Below are 27657 nucleotides of genomic sequence, written 5' to 3' on the forward strand. Positions count from 1 at the left end.
ATTTAGAGGCTTAAGGAGATAAAATACAGTAATTTACAATAAGTAAAGCAAAGGTTTGATGAAGCTTGAAGTAAAAAGAGAAAATTCTGTGTCATAACTCTGTTTTTTTCTGTTGCACTATTCTGTCCTATCATCTTGCAACCCCTTTGATTAATCCAATGGCCCCCAGGTTGGGAACCACTGGCTTAGGTGCATTTTGAAAAAAATAATGTCCAAGGTAGACTTAACAATGAAGGACACTACATCAGCATATCTGCAGCAGAGGCAAACCTGCATCCTTTAATAAATACATTAAGCAAAATATATGTATTGGAACAGTTCATGCTGTCACTGTTCCATAAGTATGAACACCTCTACATCGGTTCAATCATGGCGACATTTTTAGAGAGATGACAACAATGTCCTGGTCCTAAATGACCTCTTTCTCTGTGAGGAAAAAAGCAGAAGTCCAGACTCTGTGTTGAACAGGGTGTGAGGTGGTTGAATGCTGTGTTTATTGATGATGCTTTAATGCCACTCCTGATTGTGTGAGCTAGACATTTATCATCAGTTTTACATGTGTAAAAACAACAACTCCAGATTCCTGGATGCATTTGAAATCTTCCTCTATTTTACAGAGAGCACTAGTTGCTAAGGTATGATTTTCCATGATGAATGGTGACTGAATAACTAAACACAAATAAGACTCATTAATCATGTATAAATTAAGATAAAAACACAGTTTTGCCCAGTCACAGCTTTCTTTCCGCCATTATTTCTTCTTCTTCTCCTGAGTGGCGTTGAACCACGAGTCTAAAAGCTTTTTCATGTAATATAACTGCCATGCGTGCACTTGTACAGCAACCACCATGACTAGGTACATAACAGTCACTGCAGAGAAGCCAAAAATGAAACGGTATGCCTTCCCATGGCGGTAGAGCTGCTGTGCTACAGGAAACATCTCCATTCCACCATAAATAAGAGGTGCCACAGAGAACAGCCCTGCACTGATCATGGATATGACCAGGTAGCTGATATTGTTCTTTGGAAGTGACAGGCTGCTACAGAGCAGAGGGAGGATGCTGAGCAGGTAGGGGTACTCCCACTGGTACGGCATGGACACTGTGTCATGTGACACCAGGTTTAAGTGGCTGACAGTCACTTGTGCAGCCACCAGGAGCCAGATCAGAAGATGGACTATGTTTAACTTGCGCACCTCTGACTTCAAGGAAGCACTGCAAAACAAATAGCAGACAGAGAGTCAGAGATTCTTGAAGACATTGTAGCTATTCATAGATAACATTCATATCAAAAGTTTGATATCAAACATAGAGTTACTTGCCTCATCTGGTAATGTGGGGCCACCTTCTCTCTGTGTTTAAAGTCACTTCCATTGGTGCCAACAGCTCTGGGGCCAACGCGTGATGTCATGTTGAGAAAACCTATTGGTGCACAAAACAAATTGTATTCCAGCAGAAAAGCTTAACACAACTAGGACTGCAACTAACATTTATTTTAATAATCAAATAATCAAGTAATCATTTGTTCTGTAAAATGTCAAATAGTACAAAATAATGGTCATTATAATTTCCTGAGAACTACCATGATGTCTACAAATTGCTTGTTTGACGGACAAATGAAAAATCCAAAAATATTACAGATATTGAAAGATGCTTAATTAACTATCACATAAGACAAAAGAAATAGGCAAATCCTTACTAGCTGGAACTAGGCCTATGTAATATTTGGCATTTTTAGCATTTGATTACCAAAACTGCTGCCAATCAATTATCTGTCAGTCGACTGATAGATTAATCCAATATTTGTTTCAGTTCTAGACACACAGCAGCTGATATTTTAACCTGCTCATCTCTCAATTTGACTGCTATCAAATGATGCTATTGGAAGAGAAAAGAAAGTCAAGCAAATAAAACCTGACACGATATCAGCCATTATGTCTACTTTTTTATATAAAAGTGATAACAGCTACTGGATTTGAAAAGGACTAATTTAATACAGATTAGTTGGGCTGTATAGCAGCCTAGCGTTAATTAGCTGCTGCTGCTGCTGCTAGCTAACCTAATTCAGCATTACCTTTTGACACATACGTACGAGCCTATAAAGTAGGTTAACGCCGTTTCATTATCATCATTAACAGTAGAATGTTACATCTCCAGATTTACATTTAGCTCGCTAACAATGCTTACTTACAATGCGTATTTCCGTGTTTCTTGTCAAGCTCGTTGTTTGAAATTGCTTTAACAAAAGATGAGATGAATGAATGTTGCAAAGAGCTGTGCGCATGCGCATGATTTCTGTTTTAAAGACCTCCCACCGCAGCATCAGCACCTCTCCTCACAGCACACAGCAGAGATCCTGACGCCCAGTCACAGTTATGATGTAAAACGAGAACTTCAGACTGAAAGGACTGCTTAATGTTCCCTAGAAGCCATTTAATGATTTAAACTTTGTTGTCTTGATTTATTGAATGGACGGATTAATTGTTGTGTGACCCCAGAGCCAAAATTTGCTGCTGAGCCCTTATTAACCCACTATTATCTGCCACTCAGAAGTATATACAGTTTTTCAATTGCTTTTTTTCTCTGCAAGAATATTACACAGCCTCTGATTTGCTGGATAATTTTATTTAACACACTAGGAAACTGTAGGAATATACACATTAAAAATCAGTGGGTTAAATTTTACCCAGTTTGGATCACTACAGCATTAACACAACACTGGGTAAATGTCACCCAGACAGCCACTCAAGATAAGGTGTTGTTTTGACCCAGTATAAATGTTACTTTTTATTTTACTGTTGTGTTACTAAAGCTTTATAACTACTCTGCTCTTTTTAAACATGCATGTCACAGTTTGTTATTCACTGTTAATAACTTGCGTGTCTTTTGATTGTCATATAAACATCATTTTGTACAAGAAACAATAAATCTGTGGCAGTTTTTAGCTACAGTTTGTTGTGTGTAACACTGGGTCAAAATATCACATCACTACTGGGGGAAGTTAAACCAATGTTGTGTTGGTGCTATATTGATCCAAACTGAGTACAAGAAGTGATTTTTAGTGTGTACAAAACAAAACTGAGATAATGAAGTCCCCACCTTAAAGCCTTAACCATGTCAGATGTTGTGGTTTGTGCTGTATATTCACAAACCAAACGTTCAGCTAAATTAGCACAAACCCTTTGCCATAGAGGTACAGTATGAAGCCTGGAGCTCTTTGCGGTTCAGGGACATTTGCCCACTTTGTCTGGTTGGTAATACAGCCTTGCTTGTGGGAGATAATTTCACTGACATAAATTGTACAGCATGAGCTGATGAAGGGAAGGCTGAGATGTGCAGTCAAAGTTGTTGTTCTTGCCTACCAGTTAATGCAGTCATCATGAGGGGAACAATTTAAAGCTGGAATGGATATCTTTACACGTGGTGTAACTACAGCAAAAATGACTAAGCAGTGTCTTGGATGTTACATTATCTTATCATACCTTATCATTACCTTATCATTGTTGCTGGCATCCAACTCTCCAACAGACTGAAATGTCATCAACCAACCAAGAAACTTTTACATGATGATATCACACTTCACTGGAAGTATGAACGAGATCAAGTATGACCTGACAATCCTGTCAACATTTTTCAGTACACTTGGATGAGCTCCTGCAGTGATTTAATCAAGTAGTTTTCTGTTACTGTACCAGCATCAGTTGAATGGGTTTAATTTGCTTTCTGTGAGCTTAGAAATACAAAATGTCAATGGCAGTTTTTTAATTAAGAAATTTTATTTAGAAAAAAACAACATAGACAACAATAACATGTGAAACATAAAGACATAAGTTCTTTGGTTACACTGACAATATTAGCACCATGGTTAAAAGGATAAATATGTATTTTCCTTTAAAGTTTTCATGCTTGAAAAAGTCTTTTCATACAGTCAAAATAATAAATTATTGACATAATTGTTGTATGAATTGCTGCAATATTCACTAAGTACTCACTTAGACTCCATTGTTTTTGATCCATTTTAAAGGCAAATTTAGTTTATATTCCGCAAATTAATTCCGCAAATCTGCCAGCGAGACATCCTAATGAACAAACCCAGGTTACTGTGAAACTGCCATTACAAGTAAAAATGTAACATATGATTCTAATTCAAAATCTTGGCTTACAAAACAGTAACAGAATATAATCAGCATACAGTAAGTAAGAATACATCAGGTAACAATTTACCTCTGAAATGGTTTTGATGTGTTTTGAAATAAAAGTCAAATGCAAAGTTATTGGATCGAATCTTTAGAGATTTGTTTGACTTTTCTTCCAACAGCAGGATGGACTTGAACACTGCATAGTACCTGTTGAGTATTATATTGTAGTAGAACTGTTCATCTGTACATATTCACAGGCAGGGTCTGTGCTTTCTGACATTTACCACGTGTGAGTTATATTTGTATAGTACAGTTTATTTAGTCACAGAGAAATGCTGTACGGTTTTTCATATACTGTGGTGTAGTGTTTAATGTAGTGTAAAGAGTGGTTTTCACAATTCTGGGCCAAATGATGTGGTTGTTTGACCTCTGTGATTTTAAATAAACAAGTTTCTTTACAGCACTATTACACCCATAAACCTGTACAGCTGATTTGCCCATTGTTCCCACTACATGTGTTAAAATCCCCTGCAGCATCATAGCTATTGAGAGCAGGCCTAAGCAAGCATTAAGACAAAATTAACGTAACATTCTTACTCTTTGAAGCTTACTCATGGGAGAAATTGTCAGTCAGCAACACATTTGCTAAGGTAATATTTCATGTGTGTCATTATCTAATTTTAATCTTTTAATTGTAATTTTATGTAGTCACTGCCCAAATGTACACCATCCTATGTCCATTAACAGTGAAACACCAATAACTGGTACATGTAGTGCCATCACACACTTTCAAATTTACTTTCATATCCTTCCATTTTGTAGATGTAATTGAAGTTGTGCCCACACTGGATTTAAAAAATTGATTCATCCCTACCTAACTTTCCCTGAAAAACTGCTACATTTATTGAGGAAGCTAAAACAAATGCAGCCTTATGAGTTTTATGGTACAATACTGAAAGTGTATAACATTTAATTGAAATTCTTATAATAGTTTAGACATTGTTCATTTGGAATATTGTTCATGTGTGATATAATTGACACAATACTGGTAAAAAGATAAATACTTATTTATTTCTAATTTAGGTAATCCACTAGGAATTCATGAGAATCAGAAATAATCCATTCAACCAAGATTGTATAAAAATTAAGGCTACACAACCGGAAAATTCTTTCTTCTAAAACACCTACGAACTACAACAATACCAACCTTCAATGAACCGTCATTCCTATTTTACATTCTTGCCATTATCAATCAATACAAAAACTGTATTTACACAAAGGTATGCATGAAAAAATATAAATTTCCTACCAAAGTGAATATGTCTTCATGTTTTCTGTTGTATTTCACATTATTTGCCACATGGGGTAGCTGCCAGTTTTGAAATGAGGAGCAGGGACACTGTTGCAATAGTGTAACTGGAATTATACTGTTTTCTCTCATTTTCCCTTCATGTGTTGATACATACTGTAATTACAAATTGCACTCTTATGTTTTTTGACTAATGAAAGTAAGTAATATTTGAGGTGTTCTTTGAATGCCTTTTCACACATTCTTTTACATCTTCAGAGCTGTAACAAATTGCACAGGGCTATATGGCTCTACAGTATTAAAGCTGCTGTATATACAGAACATCACACTTCAGATTTCCCTTGAGATATTTTATCCTGGCCTCTCATCTTTACTGACAAGATTAACAGATTGTTGACTTTAAAATGAAAAGACAATAACCATGTTTTATATCACAGAAAATCGTGCTCCCATTTGTGCTCCGCTCAGACTAAAGCCGGACTTACATCGGATATAACAAATACCCAGAAAAGGAGGAGTGCACATACTGCCCAGCATAAAGTCCTGCGGCCTGATCTGAGGGCAGCTGAATATACACAGTGTCCCCAGGTTGTAAAGGTAATACTGCGCTCCCTGATGCTTGATCTAGGAAACTCTTTTTGTATTCATCGTATGTATACATCACTGGCTCATTGTTCCTCATCAAAGCCACCCACACATTACCTCCTTTGCAATGAATGTGGTAGGCAAAGTAATAAATGCCAGGCATGTCACAAGTGAAAATTCCTGTTTGGGGGTTGTAGTTTTGGCGACCATTGTACAAGAGCTTGTCAAATACTACTGGAGTGTCCACAGGTGGAAAGGGGGTTGTTGCTATAGCTGTGAATGCCGGCATTTCCAACCCACTAGCACCCATGACTTCTGCCCCAGTGCCTCCATACTTCTTCTTACCATAACCACCAGCTTTAACACCATCTAGTCCAGGGCCCATCTCAGAGAGCACTCCAGCCATGTCAGGAGACAGACCAGGTAATCCAGGTGGGCCTGGTGGTCCAGGAGGGCCAGGCTGACCACGTTGTCCAGTGGGTCCTGATGGACCTTCTTTCCCTTGGGGTCCTATGGGACCAGGAAGACCTGGACTCCCCTCTCCTGTGATGCCTGGTGGACCAGGTTGGCCGCTATCTCCTTTTGGCCCAGGAAGACCAGGAGGCCCAATTGGTCCTGCTGCACCATCCATTCCAGGGATTCCTTTAGGACCCTGGGGTCCCACTTCACCAGGTAATCCACTGAGTCCTTTCGGCCCAGGAATTCCAGGAGGACCAGGGGGACCAGGTAGACCTTTATGCCCACCGTCTCCTTTCGGACCACTTGGTCCTGGTGGACCTCTTGGACCTGGCTCTCCACGTTCCCCAGGCAGACCATCCTTACCAGGTATCCCAGGGGGACCACTTTCACCCTGGGCTCCATCAAGCCCTTTAGGTCCTCCCTCTCCACAGTCCCCTTTTGGACCAGGTGCACCTAAACCTCCTGGTGGTCCCATAGGGCCTGGAGGACCTGGAGGACCATTTGGTCCAGGGGGTCCAAGCATACCAGGTAGTCCTCCATGGCCCTTATCTCCTTTCAGTCCTGGAGGTCCAGGTGGCCCACCCATACCTTTATCACCTTTTGGTCCTGGGAGTCCTGGTTTACCAAATCCAGGCAGTCCTGGCTTTCCTGGCAAGCCTGGTGGTCCTGGATGACCTTTCCCACCTGGTAATCCAGGCTGTCCTGGCAGGCCATTTTGACCTGGTTTTCCTTGGCCAGGTAGACCTGGTGGGCCAGGCTCTCCTCCTTCACCAGGTAGCCCAGCTGGTCCCTTTTCTCCAGGATGACCTTTCTCTCCTGGTGGTCCTTGTGGGCCTGGCATCCCATTCAACCCAGGTTTTCCAAAACCAGGCAGCCCTCTTGGGCCAGCAGGTCCTGGGGGCCCTGGAAGCCCTTTGTGACCAGGTTGTCCCGGCTGGCCCATTCCTTTGTCTCCTTTGGGTCCCGGTAATCCTGGTAGTCCTGGCAGACCTTTGTGACCTGGCTCTCCTTTGGGTCCTGGTTGGCCTGGCAATCCTTGTACACCTGGTTTACCTATTCCTGGTAGCCCAGGTGGTCCTGGTGGACCCTGAGGCCCTGGCTGTCCAGCTGGCCCTTCTTCACCCCTTGGGCCCATTTCTCCTTGTGGTCCAACCTCACCATTTCCCCCTGGTTTGCCTGGTAGTCCTGGCAAACCCGGTTTACCTACTCCAGGCTCTCCTGGTGGACCGGGAGGTCCTGATCTCCCTGCTGGTCCTGGCTGTCCATTTCCTGGAGGTCCAGGTGGTCCTGCAGGTCCTGCAGGTCCCTCAGGTCCAGGTGGCCCAGCTGGGCCTTGCCCTCCTTGAGGAATACCCTCAGCACCACTGGGGACTGTCTGACCTGTGAGAAATGAGCAACCAGAACTGATGAATTTGAAAATACATGAGCAAAATGTGGTAGTTTGGTTGCCACAAGAGCAAACACACACACACACACACACACACACACACACACACACACACACACACACACACACACACGCACACAATGGACATACAGTTGGGTGTAAAAACACTTACCCATAAATATTTCTTTTCTGACACTTGAAGAAACAATATAAGCAATAACATGTGCTTGTCATGCTTCAGCAGGTCATTTCACATTCTAAAACAAAATCTAAATGTATATGTTTTAGAAATTTGTTGGTTACTGTTTGTTTAAAATGTTGACTTTCTCACCTTTGTCTTGTCCACCATTATAGCTGATACCTTTACGAGCATTTTCTTTGCCCTTGAGCATGGGCATCTGGGGTAGCTCCTTCCTGTAGTGGGGATACTGCATATAGGGCACCTCTTTGCCATGGTACTGTTGCTGGGGAAAGCCTTCTTTGGCCACGCCCATGTGTTGGAGGTGCTGCATGGGCTGGTATGGCTGAGGGTGTTGCTTGTGTCCATAGTATGCCCCACCACTCACATAAGTAAGAACTACAAGCTGTAGCAGTGTCAGGAAGAGGGGGGCAGGGAGGGGAGGCATGGCCAAGGCCTGTACAGAAGGTAGAGGAGAAAATATGTATTTAGATCCTTTTCCTTTTAGATCAAACATTGGTGTAGTATCAATCTAAGATTTCTTGAAATATCATTAATGTCTTCAAATGTGAGTCTAGTGTATGGCCTCATTTGCAAAGTGCAGACAAAAGGAGGCCACACTCTGTCTCCCTCTGCTGCATTTACCTTGGAACTACACAATGCCAAGGTGGACTGGTTTCCAGTTGCACTTAGAATGTGTGCTTGCAGCATGTCAACTATGTAATATTGTCATAGATGTCAGGAATCATTGGGCTATTTCTTTGCTCAACTTCGGTATTGGTGCATCAAAATAGATCAAATTAAAGGAGTAAATGGGTCCTTTAAGTGTATACCATTTACATTTGATTAAAGTAGACATCTGTACCACAAACTAAGCACTCACAGGCTAAGCATGGATGAACTGTAGTTAGTACAGTTGTCCACAAGAGGGAGCCACAGTAAATACCAGACAGAATATTAAATTTTTACTGATGTCAATTTGTTGGGCTGAAACTTCCCCTGCAAGAATTTTTAGAAAACAAATTTTGAGCAGAAAAAATGTGATGCTTTTGGGACAACTGTTTAAATACCACTGCCACAATTACCTACCACCTAAATGACAACACAAAGGTGCCATTACGCTGATGTATACATTATTACAGGGTGTAATAATTTAGTCGTAATTGTCTACGGATAATGTATCATACATGATGTATAGGATTTACATGGCCTGAATGCATGACAGGAGAATGGAGAATATACAAGAACATATATTAATGGCCTGACGCTATTTTTTTTTCTTTTTATCTGCATTACTGCAATGTATTCAGACAGACAATGAAAATCATCATTAAAAGTCAAGTGAGATGATGAGACTAGAAGGTGCACAGCAGTAATAAGAAATATCAGCCTCCTACAGATGCTTGTCAGAAGTACAAACAACACACTTCCCCCCTCAAACCTCAAAACAGTGCTTGTCCTCTCAGCTAAACACCAGTGAGGAAGAACCCGTTGATGTGACGATGCCTGCTTGATGTCTTTTTTCTCTGTTTGGCCTGCATTCAGATGTCTGGCTGAACAAGTACATTTTTGAGCAAACAGAGTTACGGTCCAGCTGTGCAGTTCAGACTATATGCCTTACACCCATTATTTATCCCCTAAGCTTTCTGCAAGGTGAAGGGGTTTTCTTTGGCTCCACAGTTATTGAATAAGGCCCTCAGCTGCTCCTCTGAGTGGTTTACTTCTGTTATTCTGTCATTCTTTACAACTGATATTTCCATCTCAGTGTCAGTCTACTCATCCCCTGCCACACTCTCCACCCAGGTTCAACACACGATCACTCCCATTTTTATTATAGCCAACTCATGTGAGGTTTTTCTAATTCAAATCCCAAACCATATCCTTACTGTCCACTCCATCACCGGCTCTTTAGATCTTTGACCTTTTCTCAGTGGACTGGTGATTTTGACATGACCATGCCACTGTCTCCCCTGATGAGAGCTGGCCTTTGAAGGAAGCTAACCCAGTTTCTATGGTGGCAAAAGTCAGACATGCCAAAGAGCCCAGAATAATGTCATTGAGTTTTCCCAATGAGAGATGGAATTTATGTTTGCCCACTTTTCCCAGTATCCTCATCAACAATGTGAAGCTGTGAGATCTACAGACAATTTATAAGTGGAGGGAATGGACGAGTATTACACTGTTCTCTAACTGTGAGGTGTGTCACAGGCTAAACTGAGCATCAAGCGTTTCCCATTCTATGTGTGAGGATTAGTTTAGATTTCCATGCTATGGAGGCCAATACAAGCTAATAGAGATAGAGTGATAATAGAAATATACAGAGGCAAGACAAGCCTTGAAGATGTTTCAGTTATGGAAGATACATTCAGATAACATCTAACTAAATAAATTAGCAAATGGATGGTTAATAATAATAACACATTTTATTTATAGAGTGCTTTTCAGGGTACTCAAAGACACTTTACATTAGTTAAAATGCTTTATCATCAGTATAGTAATTTTTAAAATTAATTTCTCTGTACCAACAAAGAGCATCAATAGTTCTTTACAGAGGGTGACACATATACTTGCATGTATACTGCAAGCAGGAAACAAATGAAAGACCTCTAAGAGTTGGGTGGTGAGCGTTAGAAGAAAGAGGTGCATTGATCCTGAGACATTTGTCAGGGCAAAATATTCAGACACACTTTTGCCAACAAACACTCAGAGTCCAGAAATCCAGCAAAAGTGTCACAGAGCCTATGAGTGTTTTGAGGTTTTGTGAGGAAGGTGTAAATGTTCACCAACTATCTACTGGCATGCCGAACACAGACACTTTCATTATTATAACAGAAGAAGTACTATAACAAGACAGTCAGATCATACAGCTGAACAATTTTGATTTAATTATGAACAACATCTCATTTTTGTCATTACTGGGATAATGGCAATACAATGGTAATATGATAATTAAAATTTTTATTTTATTCACAACTTTATCAAAACACAAAATTTATGTGTGTGAAATATTGCCGCTTTGGTCCATATTCATGGTAGCAGGGAATAGCTTATCATTAGGTATGCTTCAATTATTACAAAAATATTAGTAATAATGGCACTGAGGGAAGCCTGCATCCAGTGCACTTTTGACAAATACACTTTCCTAACAAAATCACCAAACAGTTGAGATGAGATGACAAAAGCAATGTTGACCATGTTTTCTCTGGCCAGCCTAAAACTTGTTATTTAACAGAAAATGTAAATGACATAATAATGTAATGGTATGATAGTTTATAAATAAGCTTTCTTAGTGATTTCAGAAAAGCAAAGAGACAACAGGGTCCTCAGTAATATCCAACACATTAGAAATAACACATGATACATAATGATACATAATGTAAGTGTGTGCCCAAACATGACCGTGTATACATACATAAAAAGGTTTAAGTAAATAAATGTGACAGTTTCACTAGCTTGTAGGAAGGTCCCAGCTCAGTGTCAGTACGTGTGTGTGTTTTTAAAGGGGTGGAAATATTCTGACAAAAAACTTGCGACTACAGATCAGAAGGACCGAACAACGAGGGTCTGTTCAGTGTCACATAGCAACACCATAACGTCGTCATGGTGATCACATAGTGATGGAAACACCTTCTGTCTTTACCTGGTGTGCTTTTCTCTAACACATTATTCAACATAAGTGTTACCTCCCAAGTGACTTATTCATACAGTAGGGTCACTTTCAGACTCTGACATAAACATTAACCAGCAATTTCCACATCTTAACTTGTTATTAGAGAAAACAAAAAAAGAAGGCTGTAGTTCCAACAAAGTGACTGCAAAGAAGCTTGTTACACCTGTTCAATTTATTTTTAAGCACCAGTGTCTTCCTTCTATCTGTATCCACACAGATGGCAGACATGAAGTCACTTATAGAGTAAACGTGCCACAGCTGTGTGCAGACATGGCGTGAGCAGCGTGTTGTGAGTAGTTTCTCACGTTTGTAGGATTTACAGTTTAATTTTTCCACACACTGGTGCAAAATCAATTTAACTCCACATGATGACTTTCTGACAAGCAGTGGTTTGTAACAGTGACTAAACTGAAACAGCAACCGTGTTTTACATTTTCATGCCAGGCAGATGTCATCAGTGTGTCACGCACTTCACACATGTTTCCATACTGGTTTGCTTATGAGACACACATGCACACATACAGAGGAGATTGTAGAAAAAAGAACAATGGACATTTATTTGTGCAATTATAGATCACAGCTGGGGCCATTTTAACACCAAGTTGAAGCTGTTTTTAAAAAATGATCAGGCATGTATTCATGGGTGATCAGATGACTTTCTCTGAATGAATGGTACATGTATTTAAAAAAAAAATTCTAAAATCATTTTGACATGTCACAGTAGGAGTTTACCAGTTTAGCACAGATGTAAATAATAAAAATAATGATGGCTGAATTCCATTTAACTGCTTCACATTCAGGGTCCTAGTATTGTGATATCAATTAGTAACACTTTTCCTAGGGAAAGTCAAAATGATGAAAATTGTCCAATAGAAAAAGTCCTATTACTTGTGTATTGTATGTATTCTTTTATTGCACTGTATATGATTTTTTTCCCCAAGCCCATTTAGGGGCAACAATTGCAAATTTGCTCAGGTTATGGATGCTACCATATGTGTAGAATATTCAGTAATATATTCTTATATTCTTATAAATCAGTCAGTATATAAAGAAAATCCTAAAAAAAAAAAAAAGAAATATATGGTTATAAAATGAAATGCACTACTTTTCACACCTGCCACATCTCATTACCTTGAGTGAGTTCTGTCACTGAAATTAAATATATAATAAATTAGCCCAGGGGGACATGCGGCTACATCTGCTGCCAGAATCATGTGTGGCTGGTCATACACCACTAAGCTCTCAGCATGTCCTGCTTGGCCCAGACAGTCTCAAAAATAAGCAAAGTAGTCTACTATGTATGTGTATATGTGTGTGTATGTGTGTGTGTATGTGTGTGTGTGTGTGTGTGTGTGTGTGTGTGTGTGTGTGTGTGTATGTGTGTATGTGCGTGTGCCTCTGTTTCCCGACTACTTCCAGATGTCCATCTTTTTGACATTTTACATAAACGAAACACAGTAAATTGTCCATCAGGTGTGCAACGTGAGAAAGGACTCATGGGCATCATATGTCTATAAGCTGTTGTTTTTTGCTGACTTTTCCTTCACCCTGCGGAAGTTGAGGTGTTGGCCACTGAGGTTTATATAAGCTTCGATCACCAGAATCTCATTAAAACCGCAGCAGCTGTGCAACCCTCCTGAACAAATGTGTAAAGAAAGAATAAGGCTATCAAAACTACAGTATGTTGTAATGAACACCGGCTTCCTTAATACTTCTGATTTACCATTACATGCTGGAAGGAGATAGTGAGGGAACACTAAACACAGATATTTTCATTAGGCAGCCTCAAACATGATTTTTAAAATTATTCACTGCAAAAAAGTTTCAAATTTAAAATATTTTTTAAAAGAGAAAACTGAAAGTTATTGAGGCAAGTTTGTTTGCTTAGACTTATTTTCTGCATATGATATGATGCTTATTAGTGCTATCATTAAACATAGTAATAAGGGTGTAATTATTATATTGTGGAGATACTGTATAACTCCAAACATACTACAGGTCTGTGTAACACTGATCTCTGGAGCATTTGGTTAGTTTCAAGAGTCATATTTGGATTTAGGAGAAATTAAATAAATATTTTAATTTATTTCTGTAATGTAGGATGAGATATTATTTTGGAGTAAGAAAGGAAGGCAGGCTGCGATCATATTGCTAGTGTCAAAAATATGAAGCTCTGCACAATGTAATTCATGTAAATGTTATTAATTCCTTTGCACCTAACAATTTAGGACAGGAAATAGAGAAGAGTTAAAGATAATAAATGAGAGTGGCAGTTGGCTGATTCCTCACTTATGGAAACACACCTGGTTTTATATTGTCATAAAAGCATACACCAACTCCTACGCACACAGTGACAGATGAAAATGAGGTCAGCTGACAGACTGAGGAGTCAGTGTGCAACGTTCTTCCTCGAAAGCACTTGTTAATCTCTCCTCCCAAGCATTAGAATAAGATAGAAATATTAGTTCTGCGCAGACTATCCCCATTCCTCTAGACACATCTGTCTATTCTCTCTCTTCTGTCAGATACAGACAGCTTTCTTCTCACCATCTCCCTTTGTCTCTGTGTGAACAGAGCAACGTCTGTTTGGCACCATCTTCACTCTCATTTATCTCCTCTATGTCTCCGTCTGTGTGCTTGCCCTCGCTGCCCTTTCTCTCCCTTTGGAAACATCCCGGTTCAGTGACCTGAAGCCACTCAGTGACCTTGCCGACTGCCATGGAGGTTAGGGGGCAAGACTAAACTACCTTGCAAACAGACCAAGGAAAGGAACTACAGAAAAAGTCAAACACTGATGAGATACGGGAGGTCAAATGGTATTGATCACGTGGATCTGTTGGTGTGTAAAGTGGTCCTATGTGAGCACACGTGCATGTGTATTTACCTTGCTTGCGCGGCATGGTTGTGTGTGTAAAAAAAGCATCTAGAGCCTAAAATATTCACTTACTCACCCAAATTAGATTTTACTTTGTCCCTCTGGATAAAAAACAGGCAGTCTGACCAAAAGCTAGTGTTTAAATCCCACTGAACATGTTTGGCAAACCACTCTGCCTTCCTCCCCTGCACCGCAAACCATTAACAAATTTATACTTAAGCCAGCAGTACCCTTGCACTCAATCTTGGTAACTCTACTGACGTTGTGGTTTCTCAGTGAAAGGGAAAAACATTTGCAGCTCCTCGGCTCCCTAAACGCAGCTTTTATCACAAAGCACACCTCGTAAAATTAACACCTCTTCAAGTCACGCTGCAAATGTCCTCGTTCAAACAAACCAGGGGAATACAGCTACTCCGCACACACACACGCACAAACACATATACACACACGTACCCTGCCACAGCTGTGCAGCTAAATGACCAAAGTGTTTACCTCCTCCCCTCTGCTTTACCCAACCATCATTCTTGGTTTTCATAGGGTCCTTTTGTCCTTTTGTCCTCTAGGCATTCCTGACGTTTGCTGAATAATGTATACAGGAGGGTAAGATGTTGAATGTATTTGTGCACAGGACCAGCTATATTTGAGGGTCTCGTCTTCTGTAGCACTTTTCACACACTTGGTTAATACATTGATTTTGTACTATGATGCAGTGCAAAGCTAGGTAGACAAAAGGTGGAGGGAGAGAGAAATAAACTGTGCGCATGAACAGAGGAGGATTTTGTTATCAGTAGAAAATTAGGAAAAAGGAAAGTGAGGAATATTACAATAAAAGCTTTTAGAACCTCGTGTAATAGATTCTATTTGCACACAATATGATGTGTATTTCACTGTAGGTCCCTGAACATCACGCACACAAATCAGTCCACCAGAGTCGAGCAAAGACAAAACTACGTATCAGTAATGAAAGAAGACAAAAAAAGAGACCTGATCTTCATCCTAACAAAGCACTGATAACATGAGAATCAAGAAAACATTTAATATGAGTTTCCTGAGGTGACTAGAAGCTCTTTGGTGAAGCCACATATCCACAGCTAATCCCACAGCACCGAAATGAAAATCTAAATCATTTCCATTACATTGTTTTCACTCAAACTAACACAACTTAAGAATTGTGGTCTCTGTATAAGGCATCAATCTGTGAGGCAGAACTGTGTGGATTTTCTGAAAACTCACAAAACACTGTATTTCAGCTTCAAAAAGCTTGAAACAAAAATATGTCATCCCTCAGGCTTGACTTTTGAAACTTCAGATCCATTGCTCAGTTTGTGCACCCGTCCTGAATATCTGATCAGGAGTAGTGCTCCTGACTATATCCAGATCATGAAGATTTAATATTGTAATAAGTAAATCATTTAATTGCTGCTGTGACTGATAAGGCACCGAATTGACGAGCAACTTCAGAGAAAGAGCATTACAAAGCAAATCAGGCCAGAGAGGCAGAGCTGCTCAGAGCCAGAGACGGTGTTTGCTCTGCAGTCTCTTCTCACCAAACTGCTGCTCTTGCCCCCATCACATACATCTGACAGTTTGGCTTCAGCTTTCTGCATGCACACACATTTGAATGTGTGTTTGCTTTCAGCACAGGCATTCTCTCATAGAGGGATGTAGCGCAGACTTCAGCTCTCTGGAGCCCCAGAGAAAGCAGCTTAACTAGGGATACCGTTCAGATAGCAGCCTAAAAACGCCACTCTCTAGCTGGGAAGATGTTCTGTTCTGCCTGCTTCTCTGCAGGATGATGATGTGCAGAAATGATGCCATAGCTAAAAACCATATGTATGAGGCCTAGGAGATGCCACGGCTGCCCAAAACTAAATCACTTAAATTCTGTCCCTCAGAAAAAAACAAACAACTGATTTTGGACTAAAATGTACATTATACATGAGAGTGTATATTGACAGTCACGTTGAATTAAAAAAAAATTTTTTTTTGTATGTTGCAGTGAGTCTGTGATCAACAATTCATCCAGTTCAAACACAACTTTTTAAAGGATGTATATGTATGTAGTGGAACAACACTGGACACTGAGCTAACGGAGTGCACAAGCAATTCTTGATAGACAATAAAACAACATACTGTGAGATAACTTCCAGCTGTACTATGTATATAAGCAGTAAAAATCACACAAATAAACTGCTAATAGAGATTAAAATCAAGTGGATATAGTGAGAATAGGACAGTGCTTACCTTTGTGAGTGGCCGTTTATGGGGAAATAATCACTGAAGACAGACCCACAGAAAGAATAGCAGGCAGACAGACAACCACACAGAGGGAACCCTGGGATATGTGCTCATAACAGATGCACACCTTGTGGACACAGCTTATATCTGCTGTAGGGTGGAGCCACTCGGGTGGGTGGGTGGGAGAGAGAGAGAGAGGAGGAAAGAAAAGGAGGGAGGTATAGAGTGAGAGTAAATATAACCCCCTGAAAAGTTATGCCAATGCTAATTTATAGATGGATGACAATGATACAGATGGAATTTTCCCCTCATTATAATGTTGTGATGTACAGGTCTGTGAAAGCAGTAAATAGCAGAGTAATTCATTATTCTTGTGTATGAGACACACTGGACTGGCTGTTTAAGTTCACCTGTTCTGGCACACACCTGGGGAAAAAACTCTTAAACATTTACAGGCCAAACAGACTAAAATAAATAATACAAACAAGCGTGTGCAGAAATATAGTATGTATGCATACTCAGAGGCAGTGGTGCCAGAAGTACTCAGATCCTTTGCTTAAGTAAAAGTACCAATACAGCAGTGTAAAAATACTCCATTACAAGTAAAAGTCCTGCATCCAAAATCCTACTTAAGTAAAACTACATTAGTATTAACAGCACAATGTAGTTAAAGTATTGCAGTAAAAGTAGTGCTTTGGTCCCTCTGACTGATATATTATTATATATGACATCATTAGATTATTAATACTGAAGCATCAGTGTTAGAGCAGCATGTTACTGTTCTAGCTGCTGGAGGTGGAGCTAGTTTCAACTACTGTATATACAGCTAGCTAGTTTAGTCCAGTGGTTCCCAACCCAGGGGTCAGGCCCCTCCAAAGGGTCACCAGATAAATCTCAGGGGTCGTGAGATGATTAATGGGAGAGGAAAGAAGACAAAACAAAGTTCTGATACACAAATCTGTTTTCAGTTTTGGGACTTTTTCTCTAATCTTTGATTTTTGCTGAAATATTGGATCATTTGAACATTTATTGAAATTAAACCATGTGAGAAGTTTAGAGGGAAAAATCACTATTTGGTGGAGCTGTTAACAACTCATAGACATCTGAAATGTGACCCTGACTACACACTGCTTTTTGTAAGATGTCAAAAGCCAAAAATGTTGGAAACAGGTTGGAATCTTTAACAATGTGCTGTATTTTAAAAGCTTGTTATATTATCAATTGTGTCAAATCTTAATCTGAAAAGCTGTCAGATAAATGTAGTGGAGTAGAAAGTACAATATTTCCCTCTGAAATGTAGTGGAGTGGAAGTATAAAGTAGCATCAAAGAGAAATACTCAAATAAAGTACAAGTACCTCAAAACTATACTTGAGTACAGTACTTTAGTAAATGTACTTAGTTACTTTCCACCATTGCTCAGGGGTGATAAATAATGTGACAGTTGTGATGTACATTACTTAACTTACTTAAAATTCAAAATTTGCAATCAACAAGATTAAGGAAATAAATTATGGTTTGTTGTGCTTAAACTTAAGTTATGTCATAGACCAGTATTTACTGTTCAAAATATGAGATAAACTAAAGACAAATGATGCTTTGCTATCAAACTCTGAAGTTTCCACAGTTCAGAAATAGTACCGATACATTTGATACAGTACATATACTGTACTGTACTGTATTTTACTTCTAATACTTACATACTTTTACTTAAGTAAAATTTCCAGCACTCTCACTCATAACAGTGTGTTTTCTTTTCAGTTGTGTAATTTGAGTCTTCCCCCACTGCATACTGTATACTTATAATAACTCATAGAAAGTTTTTGTCAGAGTTTTTCTTTCAATCATGTGAGGATCATCCATCAATGTGAGTTTGCATCTGTATTCGTCTAAAAGCAGAAGGAAAAATAACATCCATGCTTTTATACCTGTCATAGCAAAAGTGTGAAAAATTGAGTCGGCATTAAAAGTGGTGAAAAGCCGTCTGATGAGCACTTTAGAAGGAGCATTCAGTCTCAGCCACAGACTAAAAATATTCTTTTTCTCTAAGGTTCTTTGTTGGGTGTGATGACAGACACTTTCCAGGGCAGTTTTGACACCTGTCTACAACAACTTAGTAACTCTGACGTGTCCGCACAGTAACTATATACATTATGTACATACAGCGTGACTCTCTGTACTGTACCTCTGCTGTGACTGTGTCTTCTCTTTTATTTCCTTTGCGTAAATCGCCCTGCTCTTTCCTCTCACAATTTTAGATACAGAACAGAGGCCAGCACTGTGTCGTGACTGAGGGTGGCTTAAAGTGTGCGTGTGTGTGAGAGGCAGTGGGTGCATGCGGTTCCAAAGTGACACAGTGGTGTAAAAGGGTGGATGCCCTGTTCCATCTCCAACAGCCAAGTGTCAGTTTAGTCAACTTACTGGTCCCGGCCTGATTTGTTAAATGAGGATTGACAGTCTTTTGTGATGATGCGATGATGTTCTCAGTGGTCTCACAAATTTCGTTGCTGTTTGAATGTATGCAACACAGTAAGGAACATCAGTCTCTCTATATTATCTGTGTGAAAATGCTCTAAAGTCGTTGTCCTTCATTAATGAGGTAATCAGTTTGAAGCTACATAACTATGATGTTTATATACAGTACCAGTCAAAAGTTTGGACACACCTTCCAATTCACTTGAATGAGAAAGTGTACTGTATGTAATGTAATCCACAACTTCCAGTTCAAATACTATAATGCAGTTTTCATCTCTATGGAGCTTAGCTTGTAATTGTTCTCTACCCGCCCACTCAAACACAAAACTCATATAAATGCAATAAATGCACCACAAACTCTTTCGCTCTCACACATACACAGTCACACACTTTGAGTTGTGGTGTGAAAGGTACACGATAGCCAGGGGGTAATGAGTTGTGTGTGTTTGCCCTCGTGCTTCAATTCTCTTCCTGTTCCATTAATGAAGCCTCAATGGGCCTAACAACGGCCTCTCACCAGCCGCTTTGCACCTGTTGTACTGTATACTGCTGCACGTGAAAGTAGACCCTGCGTACAGATGTAGTCCTGTTATTCCCAGACTATCACATGCCCTACTTTGATTCATGTCAGCATTCAGTTTGTTCTTGTTCTTGATGAAGTCCACGACTTATAGTTAACTTAAAGCTGCATGAATCAATATTTTCATATTAACAAAGGACAAAATTACTATGTGTAATGTGAAAGGTGTCACTCTTAGAGGAGAACCTATAAATAATTATTATCCGACTTGACAGTATTTCCCAGCTTTACCAAGTTTTTTAGAGTCTTTCAGCTCATTGTTTTGGTTTCATGTAACTTTACTATTTTGGTTCACTCTCATCAGCCTTGTTTCCAGCAGCAGCAAGCAGCTGTTTTCATTACTATGATGTGTACAAAAGCAACTAGTTGGTGAACAAGGTGTACCATTTAGCAGCTAAAGAGCCAGATATGTTTCTCAAGAGCTAAAAGTAGAAGAAATATTGGACCTACATTGGTCAGTTGGACGTAAGACTTTTACACATTTTACACTATTTACAAACAAATATATAAATATATATATGTAATATTTAAATGTCCTTATATCAGGACAATTCATAATATTCTGGCTGCCTTCATACAGATTTCATACATATACTTTTATATTTTGTATATGACATACAGTGCACAGCATAAATTAACTTTATAAAACAAGTATGAGGGACTAATCAAACAGCTACAAAATAAATAGCAAATATAAAGACAATTCTTGTTGACTTTTGTGTGTGAAGAGACAAGGAATTGATACAGACACGGGCGGTTGTCCAGGTTTGTGACACCAAATTAAGTTTTAAGGCCTTTTTGAAAAATAGATGATGTGATTAAAATATGAAATTTTGGATATGAAGAAAACCTATAAGATGCTCTATAAGATTTAAAATGTAGTGCATACTTGAGAAATTTTAGAGAATATTTAAGTTCTGAACAAGAAAAGACTGAAGGACTTTGTGCCATAGACTCTTCATTTTGCTCTGCAGTCATGAAGGACTCTGAGAGAGTTTTAATCAGCTTATTATCATATTTGAGAGTTAAAGCTGTACAGTTTGTCTTCCACATGGCCGCAGCCTGAGGATTAGAAGTATGTGGCAGACACATGGTGCTGTTCCCTGCTCTATGAGAATAAAATAAGAACATAGCTCAGTCACTTCCCAACTTGGGACTTATACACAGCAAGCACAACTACCCTAGAATCCACACACGAATGCACATACAGATCACCCACATGTTTAGCCCTCGTGCATACACACACTTATCCAAACACAGAATTGCACACAGCACATAAGATAGAGTGGCTTTGTTTTCCCACCAGTTGGCAAACCTCCTCTGTGCCCTGAGAAAGTTTATGATGCGTATTATGCATGATATTGTCCAGAACCCCTGATGAGAGTTACACTAGGTATTTGTGTTTTTGCATTCCAGTGGAGCACCACTTAGCGGCTGAACAAAAACACTAATTTGGTTGTACTATAAATACTGCTTGTTAATAGTCCAAACAAGTATATGACAGACAGAATTGTATTTGAACAGAGTACAAGTATACATGTCAGTGTGGGGAAATGTGCTACTCTTAATGAAGTGTTCTTATCAGATGTATTTGTAGCTTACAGAGCAGTTTGTGCCCAGTCTGCTATTTATCACTGTCTCTTGCTCTTAGGCACCAACTTTCACAGACTATTTTCTGTGACCTCCGCTCTTCAAATTGTGTAGGCTTGTGTATTGTGTATGCATGCACATGTTGTCTAAAGGCCTATGGGGTCCCAGCAACTCACTGGCTGTGCTTCAGTACAGCATGGCAAATGTAGATGCATTTACAAATATTTGCAGAGTTTACATTTTACAGTCATAAAGCAGAGACAATCAGGCCATCACCACAGTAACTCACTGTCAAGAATCTGGTTTTAACATTTCAAGAGCTGTCCCATAGCCCTGTCACATTTTCAGATGAGTTTACGACATCTGAGTTTGTAAGGCTTCCACATTCCTTACTTCTTCCCTCTTCACCATGAGGCAATCTTGGAATTTGCAGTGCAAACAGGAGTAAACATCGGAAAGTGTCCATGTCACCTCGCCGGTAGGGACAGTGCACTGTGGAATTTAGCTCTGCCAGAAAGCACCTAAAAATATGAGTGATCCCTTAATCAGTGTCATCAATATGGGATTGATATGATATGGGTATATTACCTACCTGTTCGGCCATGGAACAAGTGTTTTCTTAAAAAAAAAAAAAGCATCCCTATGCTGCATCATTGCCCAAATACTGAAAAATACCAGAATCTGATCTCACGCTGGGTTAATATTTACCTCTTCATGATGTCACCGAGGGGCATCTAGTTACCGGGGGATCCTTTCAGAGGACAAGAAGTAAATCAGGGTTATACCTACATTGCTTTTCAACAAGTGTGTGATCAGCTTCTTTCTTTTTAGACTTTTACTATTTTGAACTTTTACCCCACTGCCCAGAACAGCGAACCTTGACCTTCCTTCTCTGACCCTAGTTCCCACTGAACTAACCCGCAGGAACAATGGAGAGCAGTAAAGCAAGAAACACCAAACTATGTCAGGAATAATAATCACTATACCACACGAATTGTGGTTGCATGGACACTGCCACAGCAGGACATATTTAGTGATGCTTTAGGGATGGGAATGTAGGTTTGTTGGCCCAACTCTTGATCCTGACCGACATATCTCAACAAACGGTTGAATGGATTGCCATGAAATTTTGTACAGACGTTTGTGTTGCCCAGAGGATGAATCTCGCTGACTTCTCCCGTAGCACCACTATATGGGGTTTTGCGTGAAATGTCTTGGCAGCTATTGGATGGATTGCAGTAAAATTTTGTTCAGACATTCATGATCCCCTCAGGATGAACTGTAATACCTAATAACAACTTTTCATTTAGTGCCATCAAAATTTAAATTTGTCCAAAACTTTGGTTTATGACCACATATTAAAAGTATTTGATCCACCAGTCTCATGCAGCCGTTCTTTGTGTTTGGTGTTAATTAAATGTCAGCACGTTAACATGTGAACATGGTAAACAATGTTAGTAACGTTATTATGAGCATGTTAGCATGCTTACATTAGCATTTGAGTAAAAGCCCTGCAACGACTGAATACAGCCCACAAGCTGCAACCATAGCTGTATGTCTTTCTGTTATTGAGTCCTATTCTTATTTTCCCAAAATAAGTTAAAAAAAAAAAAAACAATCTGCCAGTGTTGTAAGACCAGTACTGCCATTTTCTGTCACAAATAAAATTGTTTAAAGGATTTTCAAGAATTGAGAAGCGTCATTTTCCATGATGCTAGCACCACCATTTGGATTACTCTGTCTTTGTTAAAAGTAAGTACCAACCCTTATTTCTACAAAATTTTGAAACAAATACATTTTTACAATTTTTATGGGTTGACATGCACTGCACTGAGATTATTTTTTCATTATAAGCAAATAAGGCAAATAAGACTTGATAAGACAATTGCTTGTTAGTATTGCCTAAACGCCACACAGCAGAGCAGTTGATAATACTGTCACCATATTGATTCCTGAAGAGTAATGGTTGTCTTTGCTCTACCACTTGTTATCGCTTTAAATTATCCACCATACTGCGCATTCAAGCAGTAAAACAAATGTTCCACAATTGCCTACATAACATTTAGTTGCCTTAAAGTTAGTTCAGTCCCTGCCCCCTCCATTTCTAGTTGTGATGATCATACTACTCAGCCCACACCTGCTACACTCAGGGTGGGTACTTCTCGTTCCTTGCCCCCTACCATAGGTCCAGCAATAAATCACTGGCTTTAAGAGCCCCCTGTGTCACTTCAAAAATGCCCCTCTCACCACCAACAAGGCCAGAGGTTTGTTATTCAGTTTTTTATGAAAACAACCTTGTTGCTCAGGCAGAGGGGCTCCCAGGACTCGTACCACCACCTCCCTCTCTCATAGACCTCCGCCTCAAGAAACATATGCAGACTGTGGGCATAGCGAGTGAGACGTTCCAATAAGGTCAAAATCCCATAACCTTTACTTTATTTCTAAATTTCAGTCATTTGTCATGGGAACAGTATTTTTACACACTACAGAATTTGGGTTAAGGACAACACAAACCACTTGATCAAATATTTAGGCTAATTCTCTCCTAAAGAGGAACTAAATGTGTAATGAATCCCTCACTGGAGGCTCCCATGTTCCCACCATGATCATCCATTATGACTCCAAACAGTCTGCGTTCAACCACAATAACATATTCATCCTCCCGTATATGTATCTGTGCCTCTAAGTGAGTAGAGGTTATTTAGCTTTGTGAGTTTGCAGTGACACACACTCCCCCGCTCACAGCTGGCCTGAAGACAAGCCTCCACACAGTAGTGTCGCACCAAAACCTCCATACATGCACGTAAGTGTACACATGCACAAACACATGCACAGTCTCTTCATTCCTCATGTTAAAACACACACACACATAGCACCCACAATCCTTTGCCTCAATCAACAGGCTCTAACATTCCAGTCTCTCACCCAGGGCTGTCCAGCGATGACATCACTGCACCGAAAGAGACGGGCAAAGGGTTTACAAGGCATAAGGTGGCTTGGTGGGTCGAGTCTGATTCAAAAGGCTCTCTCTCTCTTGGGCCCCATAAAAAAACACCAGTTTATTTAAATAAAACATTTGATGGAACATCGAAAACAAACATAATGGATCAACTTTTTTAATGGAATGAGTCTTTGTCTGCGAGGAATGTCAGCATTGGTGCAGCATGTCTATAATCTGTAGGAGTGCAGATTCTATGGGAATAGTTAAACATTTTGGGAAATACATAATACATTATTATACATACATTATTCATTCCAAGAGAGAGATGAGAAGATTGATACCAATCTCATGTATGTGCGTCAAATATGGAACTATAGACAGGATGTGGTTAGCCTTGCTTAGCATAAAGACGGCAGGTAGGGACCTTCCTCTGTTCAACATAGGTCTCCACTACATAAATATTCTGTGATTACTTTATTCATGAGGTACAGAAGAGGGGTTATGAGTCAGACTATTTCTTGGCCAAGCAAAGTTGCTTCTTAAAGTCTCTGCTGGTTGCCTGGCAACATCATGGTGATGAAAAGACTCCAGGAAGTCACTGCCCCCGGTAAAGAAATAGTCTGATACATAACCAAAGCAACTTGTTTTCACACTTCAGTTTTTGTAAAGATTAAACAATCAAGTTATAATGTGTTAAGCAGTGAGTAGTAGTGAGTCAAGTTAGCCATTTCCCCCAATTTCCAGTCTTTATGCTAAGCTAAGCTAACCGGATGCTGGCTGTAGCTAACTGGACAGATGTAAGAGTGGTGAAAAGTGAAAAAAAATTGCCTACCAACAATTTTACAGCTGAGTAATTAACATGTTGTATCACTTTGTCTAAACTGCTTTGACTGAGCGACTATACAGAGACCAAAACCAAAATCTGTGCTCACAAACTATACCTGTCAACCCATGCTATAGCCAGAAATGCTGCATGGAAGTACTACATGAATGGCTAAACGCCATGGATTCTGCTGATGTTGAACTACCCTAAAAGAAGCAATTGTGATGTTCACATTTTTATTCATGTGTGGGTTAAACAAACAAGGTTCAATGGCTAAATAAGAGCGCTTGTGGTCTATTTTTTCACTTTGGATAGAGCCAGGCTGTTTCCCGTTTCCAGTCTAACCACATCTAGCTAACTCCAGCTCCATATTTATGCCAGTTCATGTAATATAATTATTACCAGTTTCTGATTTGCAAATGATGTTCACATCAACATCCATGCTGTAATTCCAACTGGGAATTACATCCAACATTAAGAGCATAAGAAATGAAAAGTGGATGCCTCACATTAGCCAAAGTCCATGTTCAAGGTAATTAAACTCAAACATAAAGGATATAGTGCTATAGTATTTATTTAACCTTCACACTACCAACTTTGCAATCATGCATTTGTCTTGATTTGTCCAATGATGTGGATGCTCTTCTAATCTCACTTTGGGAAAATAAAGCAAATAAGCATAGTTCCCAAAAATATTGAACTATTCTTTAACGTGTATCTTCTTTTGTGACCCCTGTGAACAGATTTTGTCATTGAGGAAACTCTTTATGGTAATGTAAAGTCAAGTTTATGTAAAGTCACACCTATTAGATAATCCAAAACACCTCACAGTCACACATACTATGTACAGAACCCCATGTACTCCCTCATCACACTATGGTACGACTGCCTCCTTCCTATATCACCTGCACCCACACCTTGGCAAACAGACAGAATCATATTAATGATATACTGCAAGAAATGTTAGAGGGAGACAGACAGTCTGTAGATGTCTGTCATGTTTGATTTAATGGTCAGAGTTTAGGTGTGTGGGAGAAACAACAGAGCGACAGGTAAACATATTTACAGCTTTAGTGGAGGAGGGTAAAAGGTTATACAAAGTCAGAGCAGTCCTATGCCGAAAAAAAAGCAATATCACTCTTCTAATCTGCAGCATTTTCCTCTTATCTCCTCTTCTCTCATTTAAGTATCAAAAAAGCTCTTAGATCATATTCTTTCTATTATTTCCTGAGTAAAATAAGAATTCACTCACTAATTTGACATTTGACATGAAAATGTACATTTAGTTCTGTAAATCAGATTCAATACAGAAATATTTTCTTGCATTCTGGCTTGCCACGAATTCTTCAGTCTTCTACTTCCCTACTTCATAGGAAGAGGACAGTAAGGCATGCACATGTGCACATATACATACATATACTGTACACAAATGGCCTTTGCAAATACATTTTTTTTATGTTTGCCTTAGTGTGATTAATAGTTTTCGTAGCTTTTTGCCAATTCTTGCATTTTGATGAGAGGTGAGAATTGATACCAGTTCTATCAATCAACACTTGTGATTCACACTTGAAATGTTTGCCTAAATATGTTTCTCTCCTGTTTAAGGAGAATTTAAAGGCTTGAGGATGTTCCATCGCAGAGATGAGCCTCCCAGACAACACTTTGAGTCAGGCTTTCAGGCCATTTTATTACCACCTGCACTGCTTAAATCTAAACTTTGTCACACAGTAAGTTCATTTGTAACATTATTTAAGATTGTTTATGCTTCCATTTACATGTCTGGCAGTCAGTTTGGTAATATACAAGCTGAGAAGGAGAAGGAGAAGGCCTTCAGAGTGCAAGCATATGGCTATTTTCTGGAGGCAGTACTGGCCAAGGCCGGTACAAATCAAATTGTTCACTTTTTGCTCCTCCTGGACGAATGATCAGTACAAATGATTAACAATAGTGTTATAAAATATCTTGTTCTTGCACAAATCTGTGTACATAAAAAGGCGAAGTTAAATATGACTCCCAAGGTTGGTCCTAAACATACAATAATTTCTTATGAAATCTCATTGAGTCCTTTTTCTGTTATCTTCTATTTTTCTCCTAACTAAAAAAATAAAGCTGTATTTCCCACTGGGTGAAAGGGTAAGGTATTAGGCCATAAACACAGGTGCTTGCTGAAAGGCATTGTGGGTAGGGTATTCTGCAGTGAGGTGTTAGTATGTGAGGAATGCTCATAGGACTCAGTGTTGACCTGGGACAAACAGATAGCATGCTGGGATACAGCATATGGGGGACAAGACAGTTCTGGCTTAGGCAGTTTACCATGTCCTCCCATGGTAATCACTGAAAAAAGTCAGGCTGAAAACTGACAGAAACAGAAGAAAACTACATAAAGAAGAAAATGAGTTAATGCATTTGGT

At 39.5% G+C, this 27657-nt stretch overlaps 2 protein-coding genes across 2 annotated transcripts; both read right to left on the reverse strand.

Moving 5' to 3' along the window:
• Nucleotides 1-254: 254 nt before the first annotated feature.
• jagn1a (jagunal homolog 1a) lies at nucleotides 255-2295 on the reverse strand. Its single transcript, XM_044366026.1, has 3 exons — nucleotides 2191-2295; nucleotides 1322-1421; nucleotides 255-1214 (listed from the first exon to the last, which is right to left on the reverse strand). The coding sequence occupies exons 2-3, from the start codon at nucleotides 1408-1410 to the stop codon at nucleotides 752-754; spliced, it is 552 nt and encodes a 183-aa protein (XP_044221961.1). The 5' UTR covers nucleotides 1411-1421; nucleotides 2191-2295; the 3' UTR covers nucleotides 255-751.
• A 2087-nt stretch (nucleotides 2296-4382) lies between these two features.
• Nucleotides 4383-16935, reverse strand: col8a1a (collagen, type VIII, alpha 1a). Its single transcript, XM_044364952.1, has 3 exons — nucleotides 16846-16935; nucleotides 8210-8513; nucleotides 4383-7871 (listed from the first exon to the last, which is right to left on the reverse strand). The coding sequence occupies exons 2-3, from the start codon at nucleotides 8502-8504 to the stop codon at nucleotides 5929-5931; spliced, it is 2238 nt and encodes a 745-aa protein (XP_044220887.1). The 5' UTR covers nucleotides 8505-8513; nucleotides 16846-16935; the 3' UTR covers nucleotides 4383-5928.
• Nucleotides 16936-27657: the final 10722 nt, after the last annotated feature.

The sequence above is a fragment of the Thunnus albacares genome, chromosome 11 (genome assembly GCF_914725855.1).
Source record: "Thunnus albacares chromosome 11, fThuAlb1.1, whole genome shotgun sequence".
Lineage (NCBI taxonomy): Eukaryota > Metazoa > Chordata > Actinopteri > Scombriformes > Scombridae > Thunnus > Thunnus albacares.

What these genes read in the sequence shown, in the direction of transcription:
- col8a1a (XM_044364952.1), bottom strand. Translation starts at nt 8,504, where the DNA reads ATGCCTCCCCTCCCTGCCCCCCTCTTCCTGACACTGCTACAGCTTGTA. An exon ending in TAATGGTGGACAAGACAAAG is followed by an intron (nt 7,872 to 8,209) that starts GTGAGAAAGTCA and finishes CATTTCTCACAG; the next exon opens with GTCAGACAGTCCCCAGTGGT.
- jagn1a (XM_044366026.1), bottom strand. Translation starts at nt 1,410, where the DNA reads ATGACATCACGCGTTGGCCCCAGAGCTGTTGGCACCAATGGAAGTGAC. An exon ending in GCCCCACATTACCAGATGAG is followed by an intron (nt 1,215 to 1,321) that starts GCAAGTAACTCT and finishes TTTGTTTTGCAG; the next exon opens with TGCTTCCTTGAAGTCAGAGG.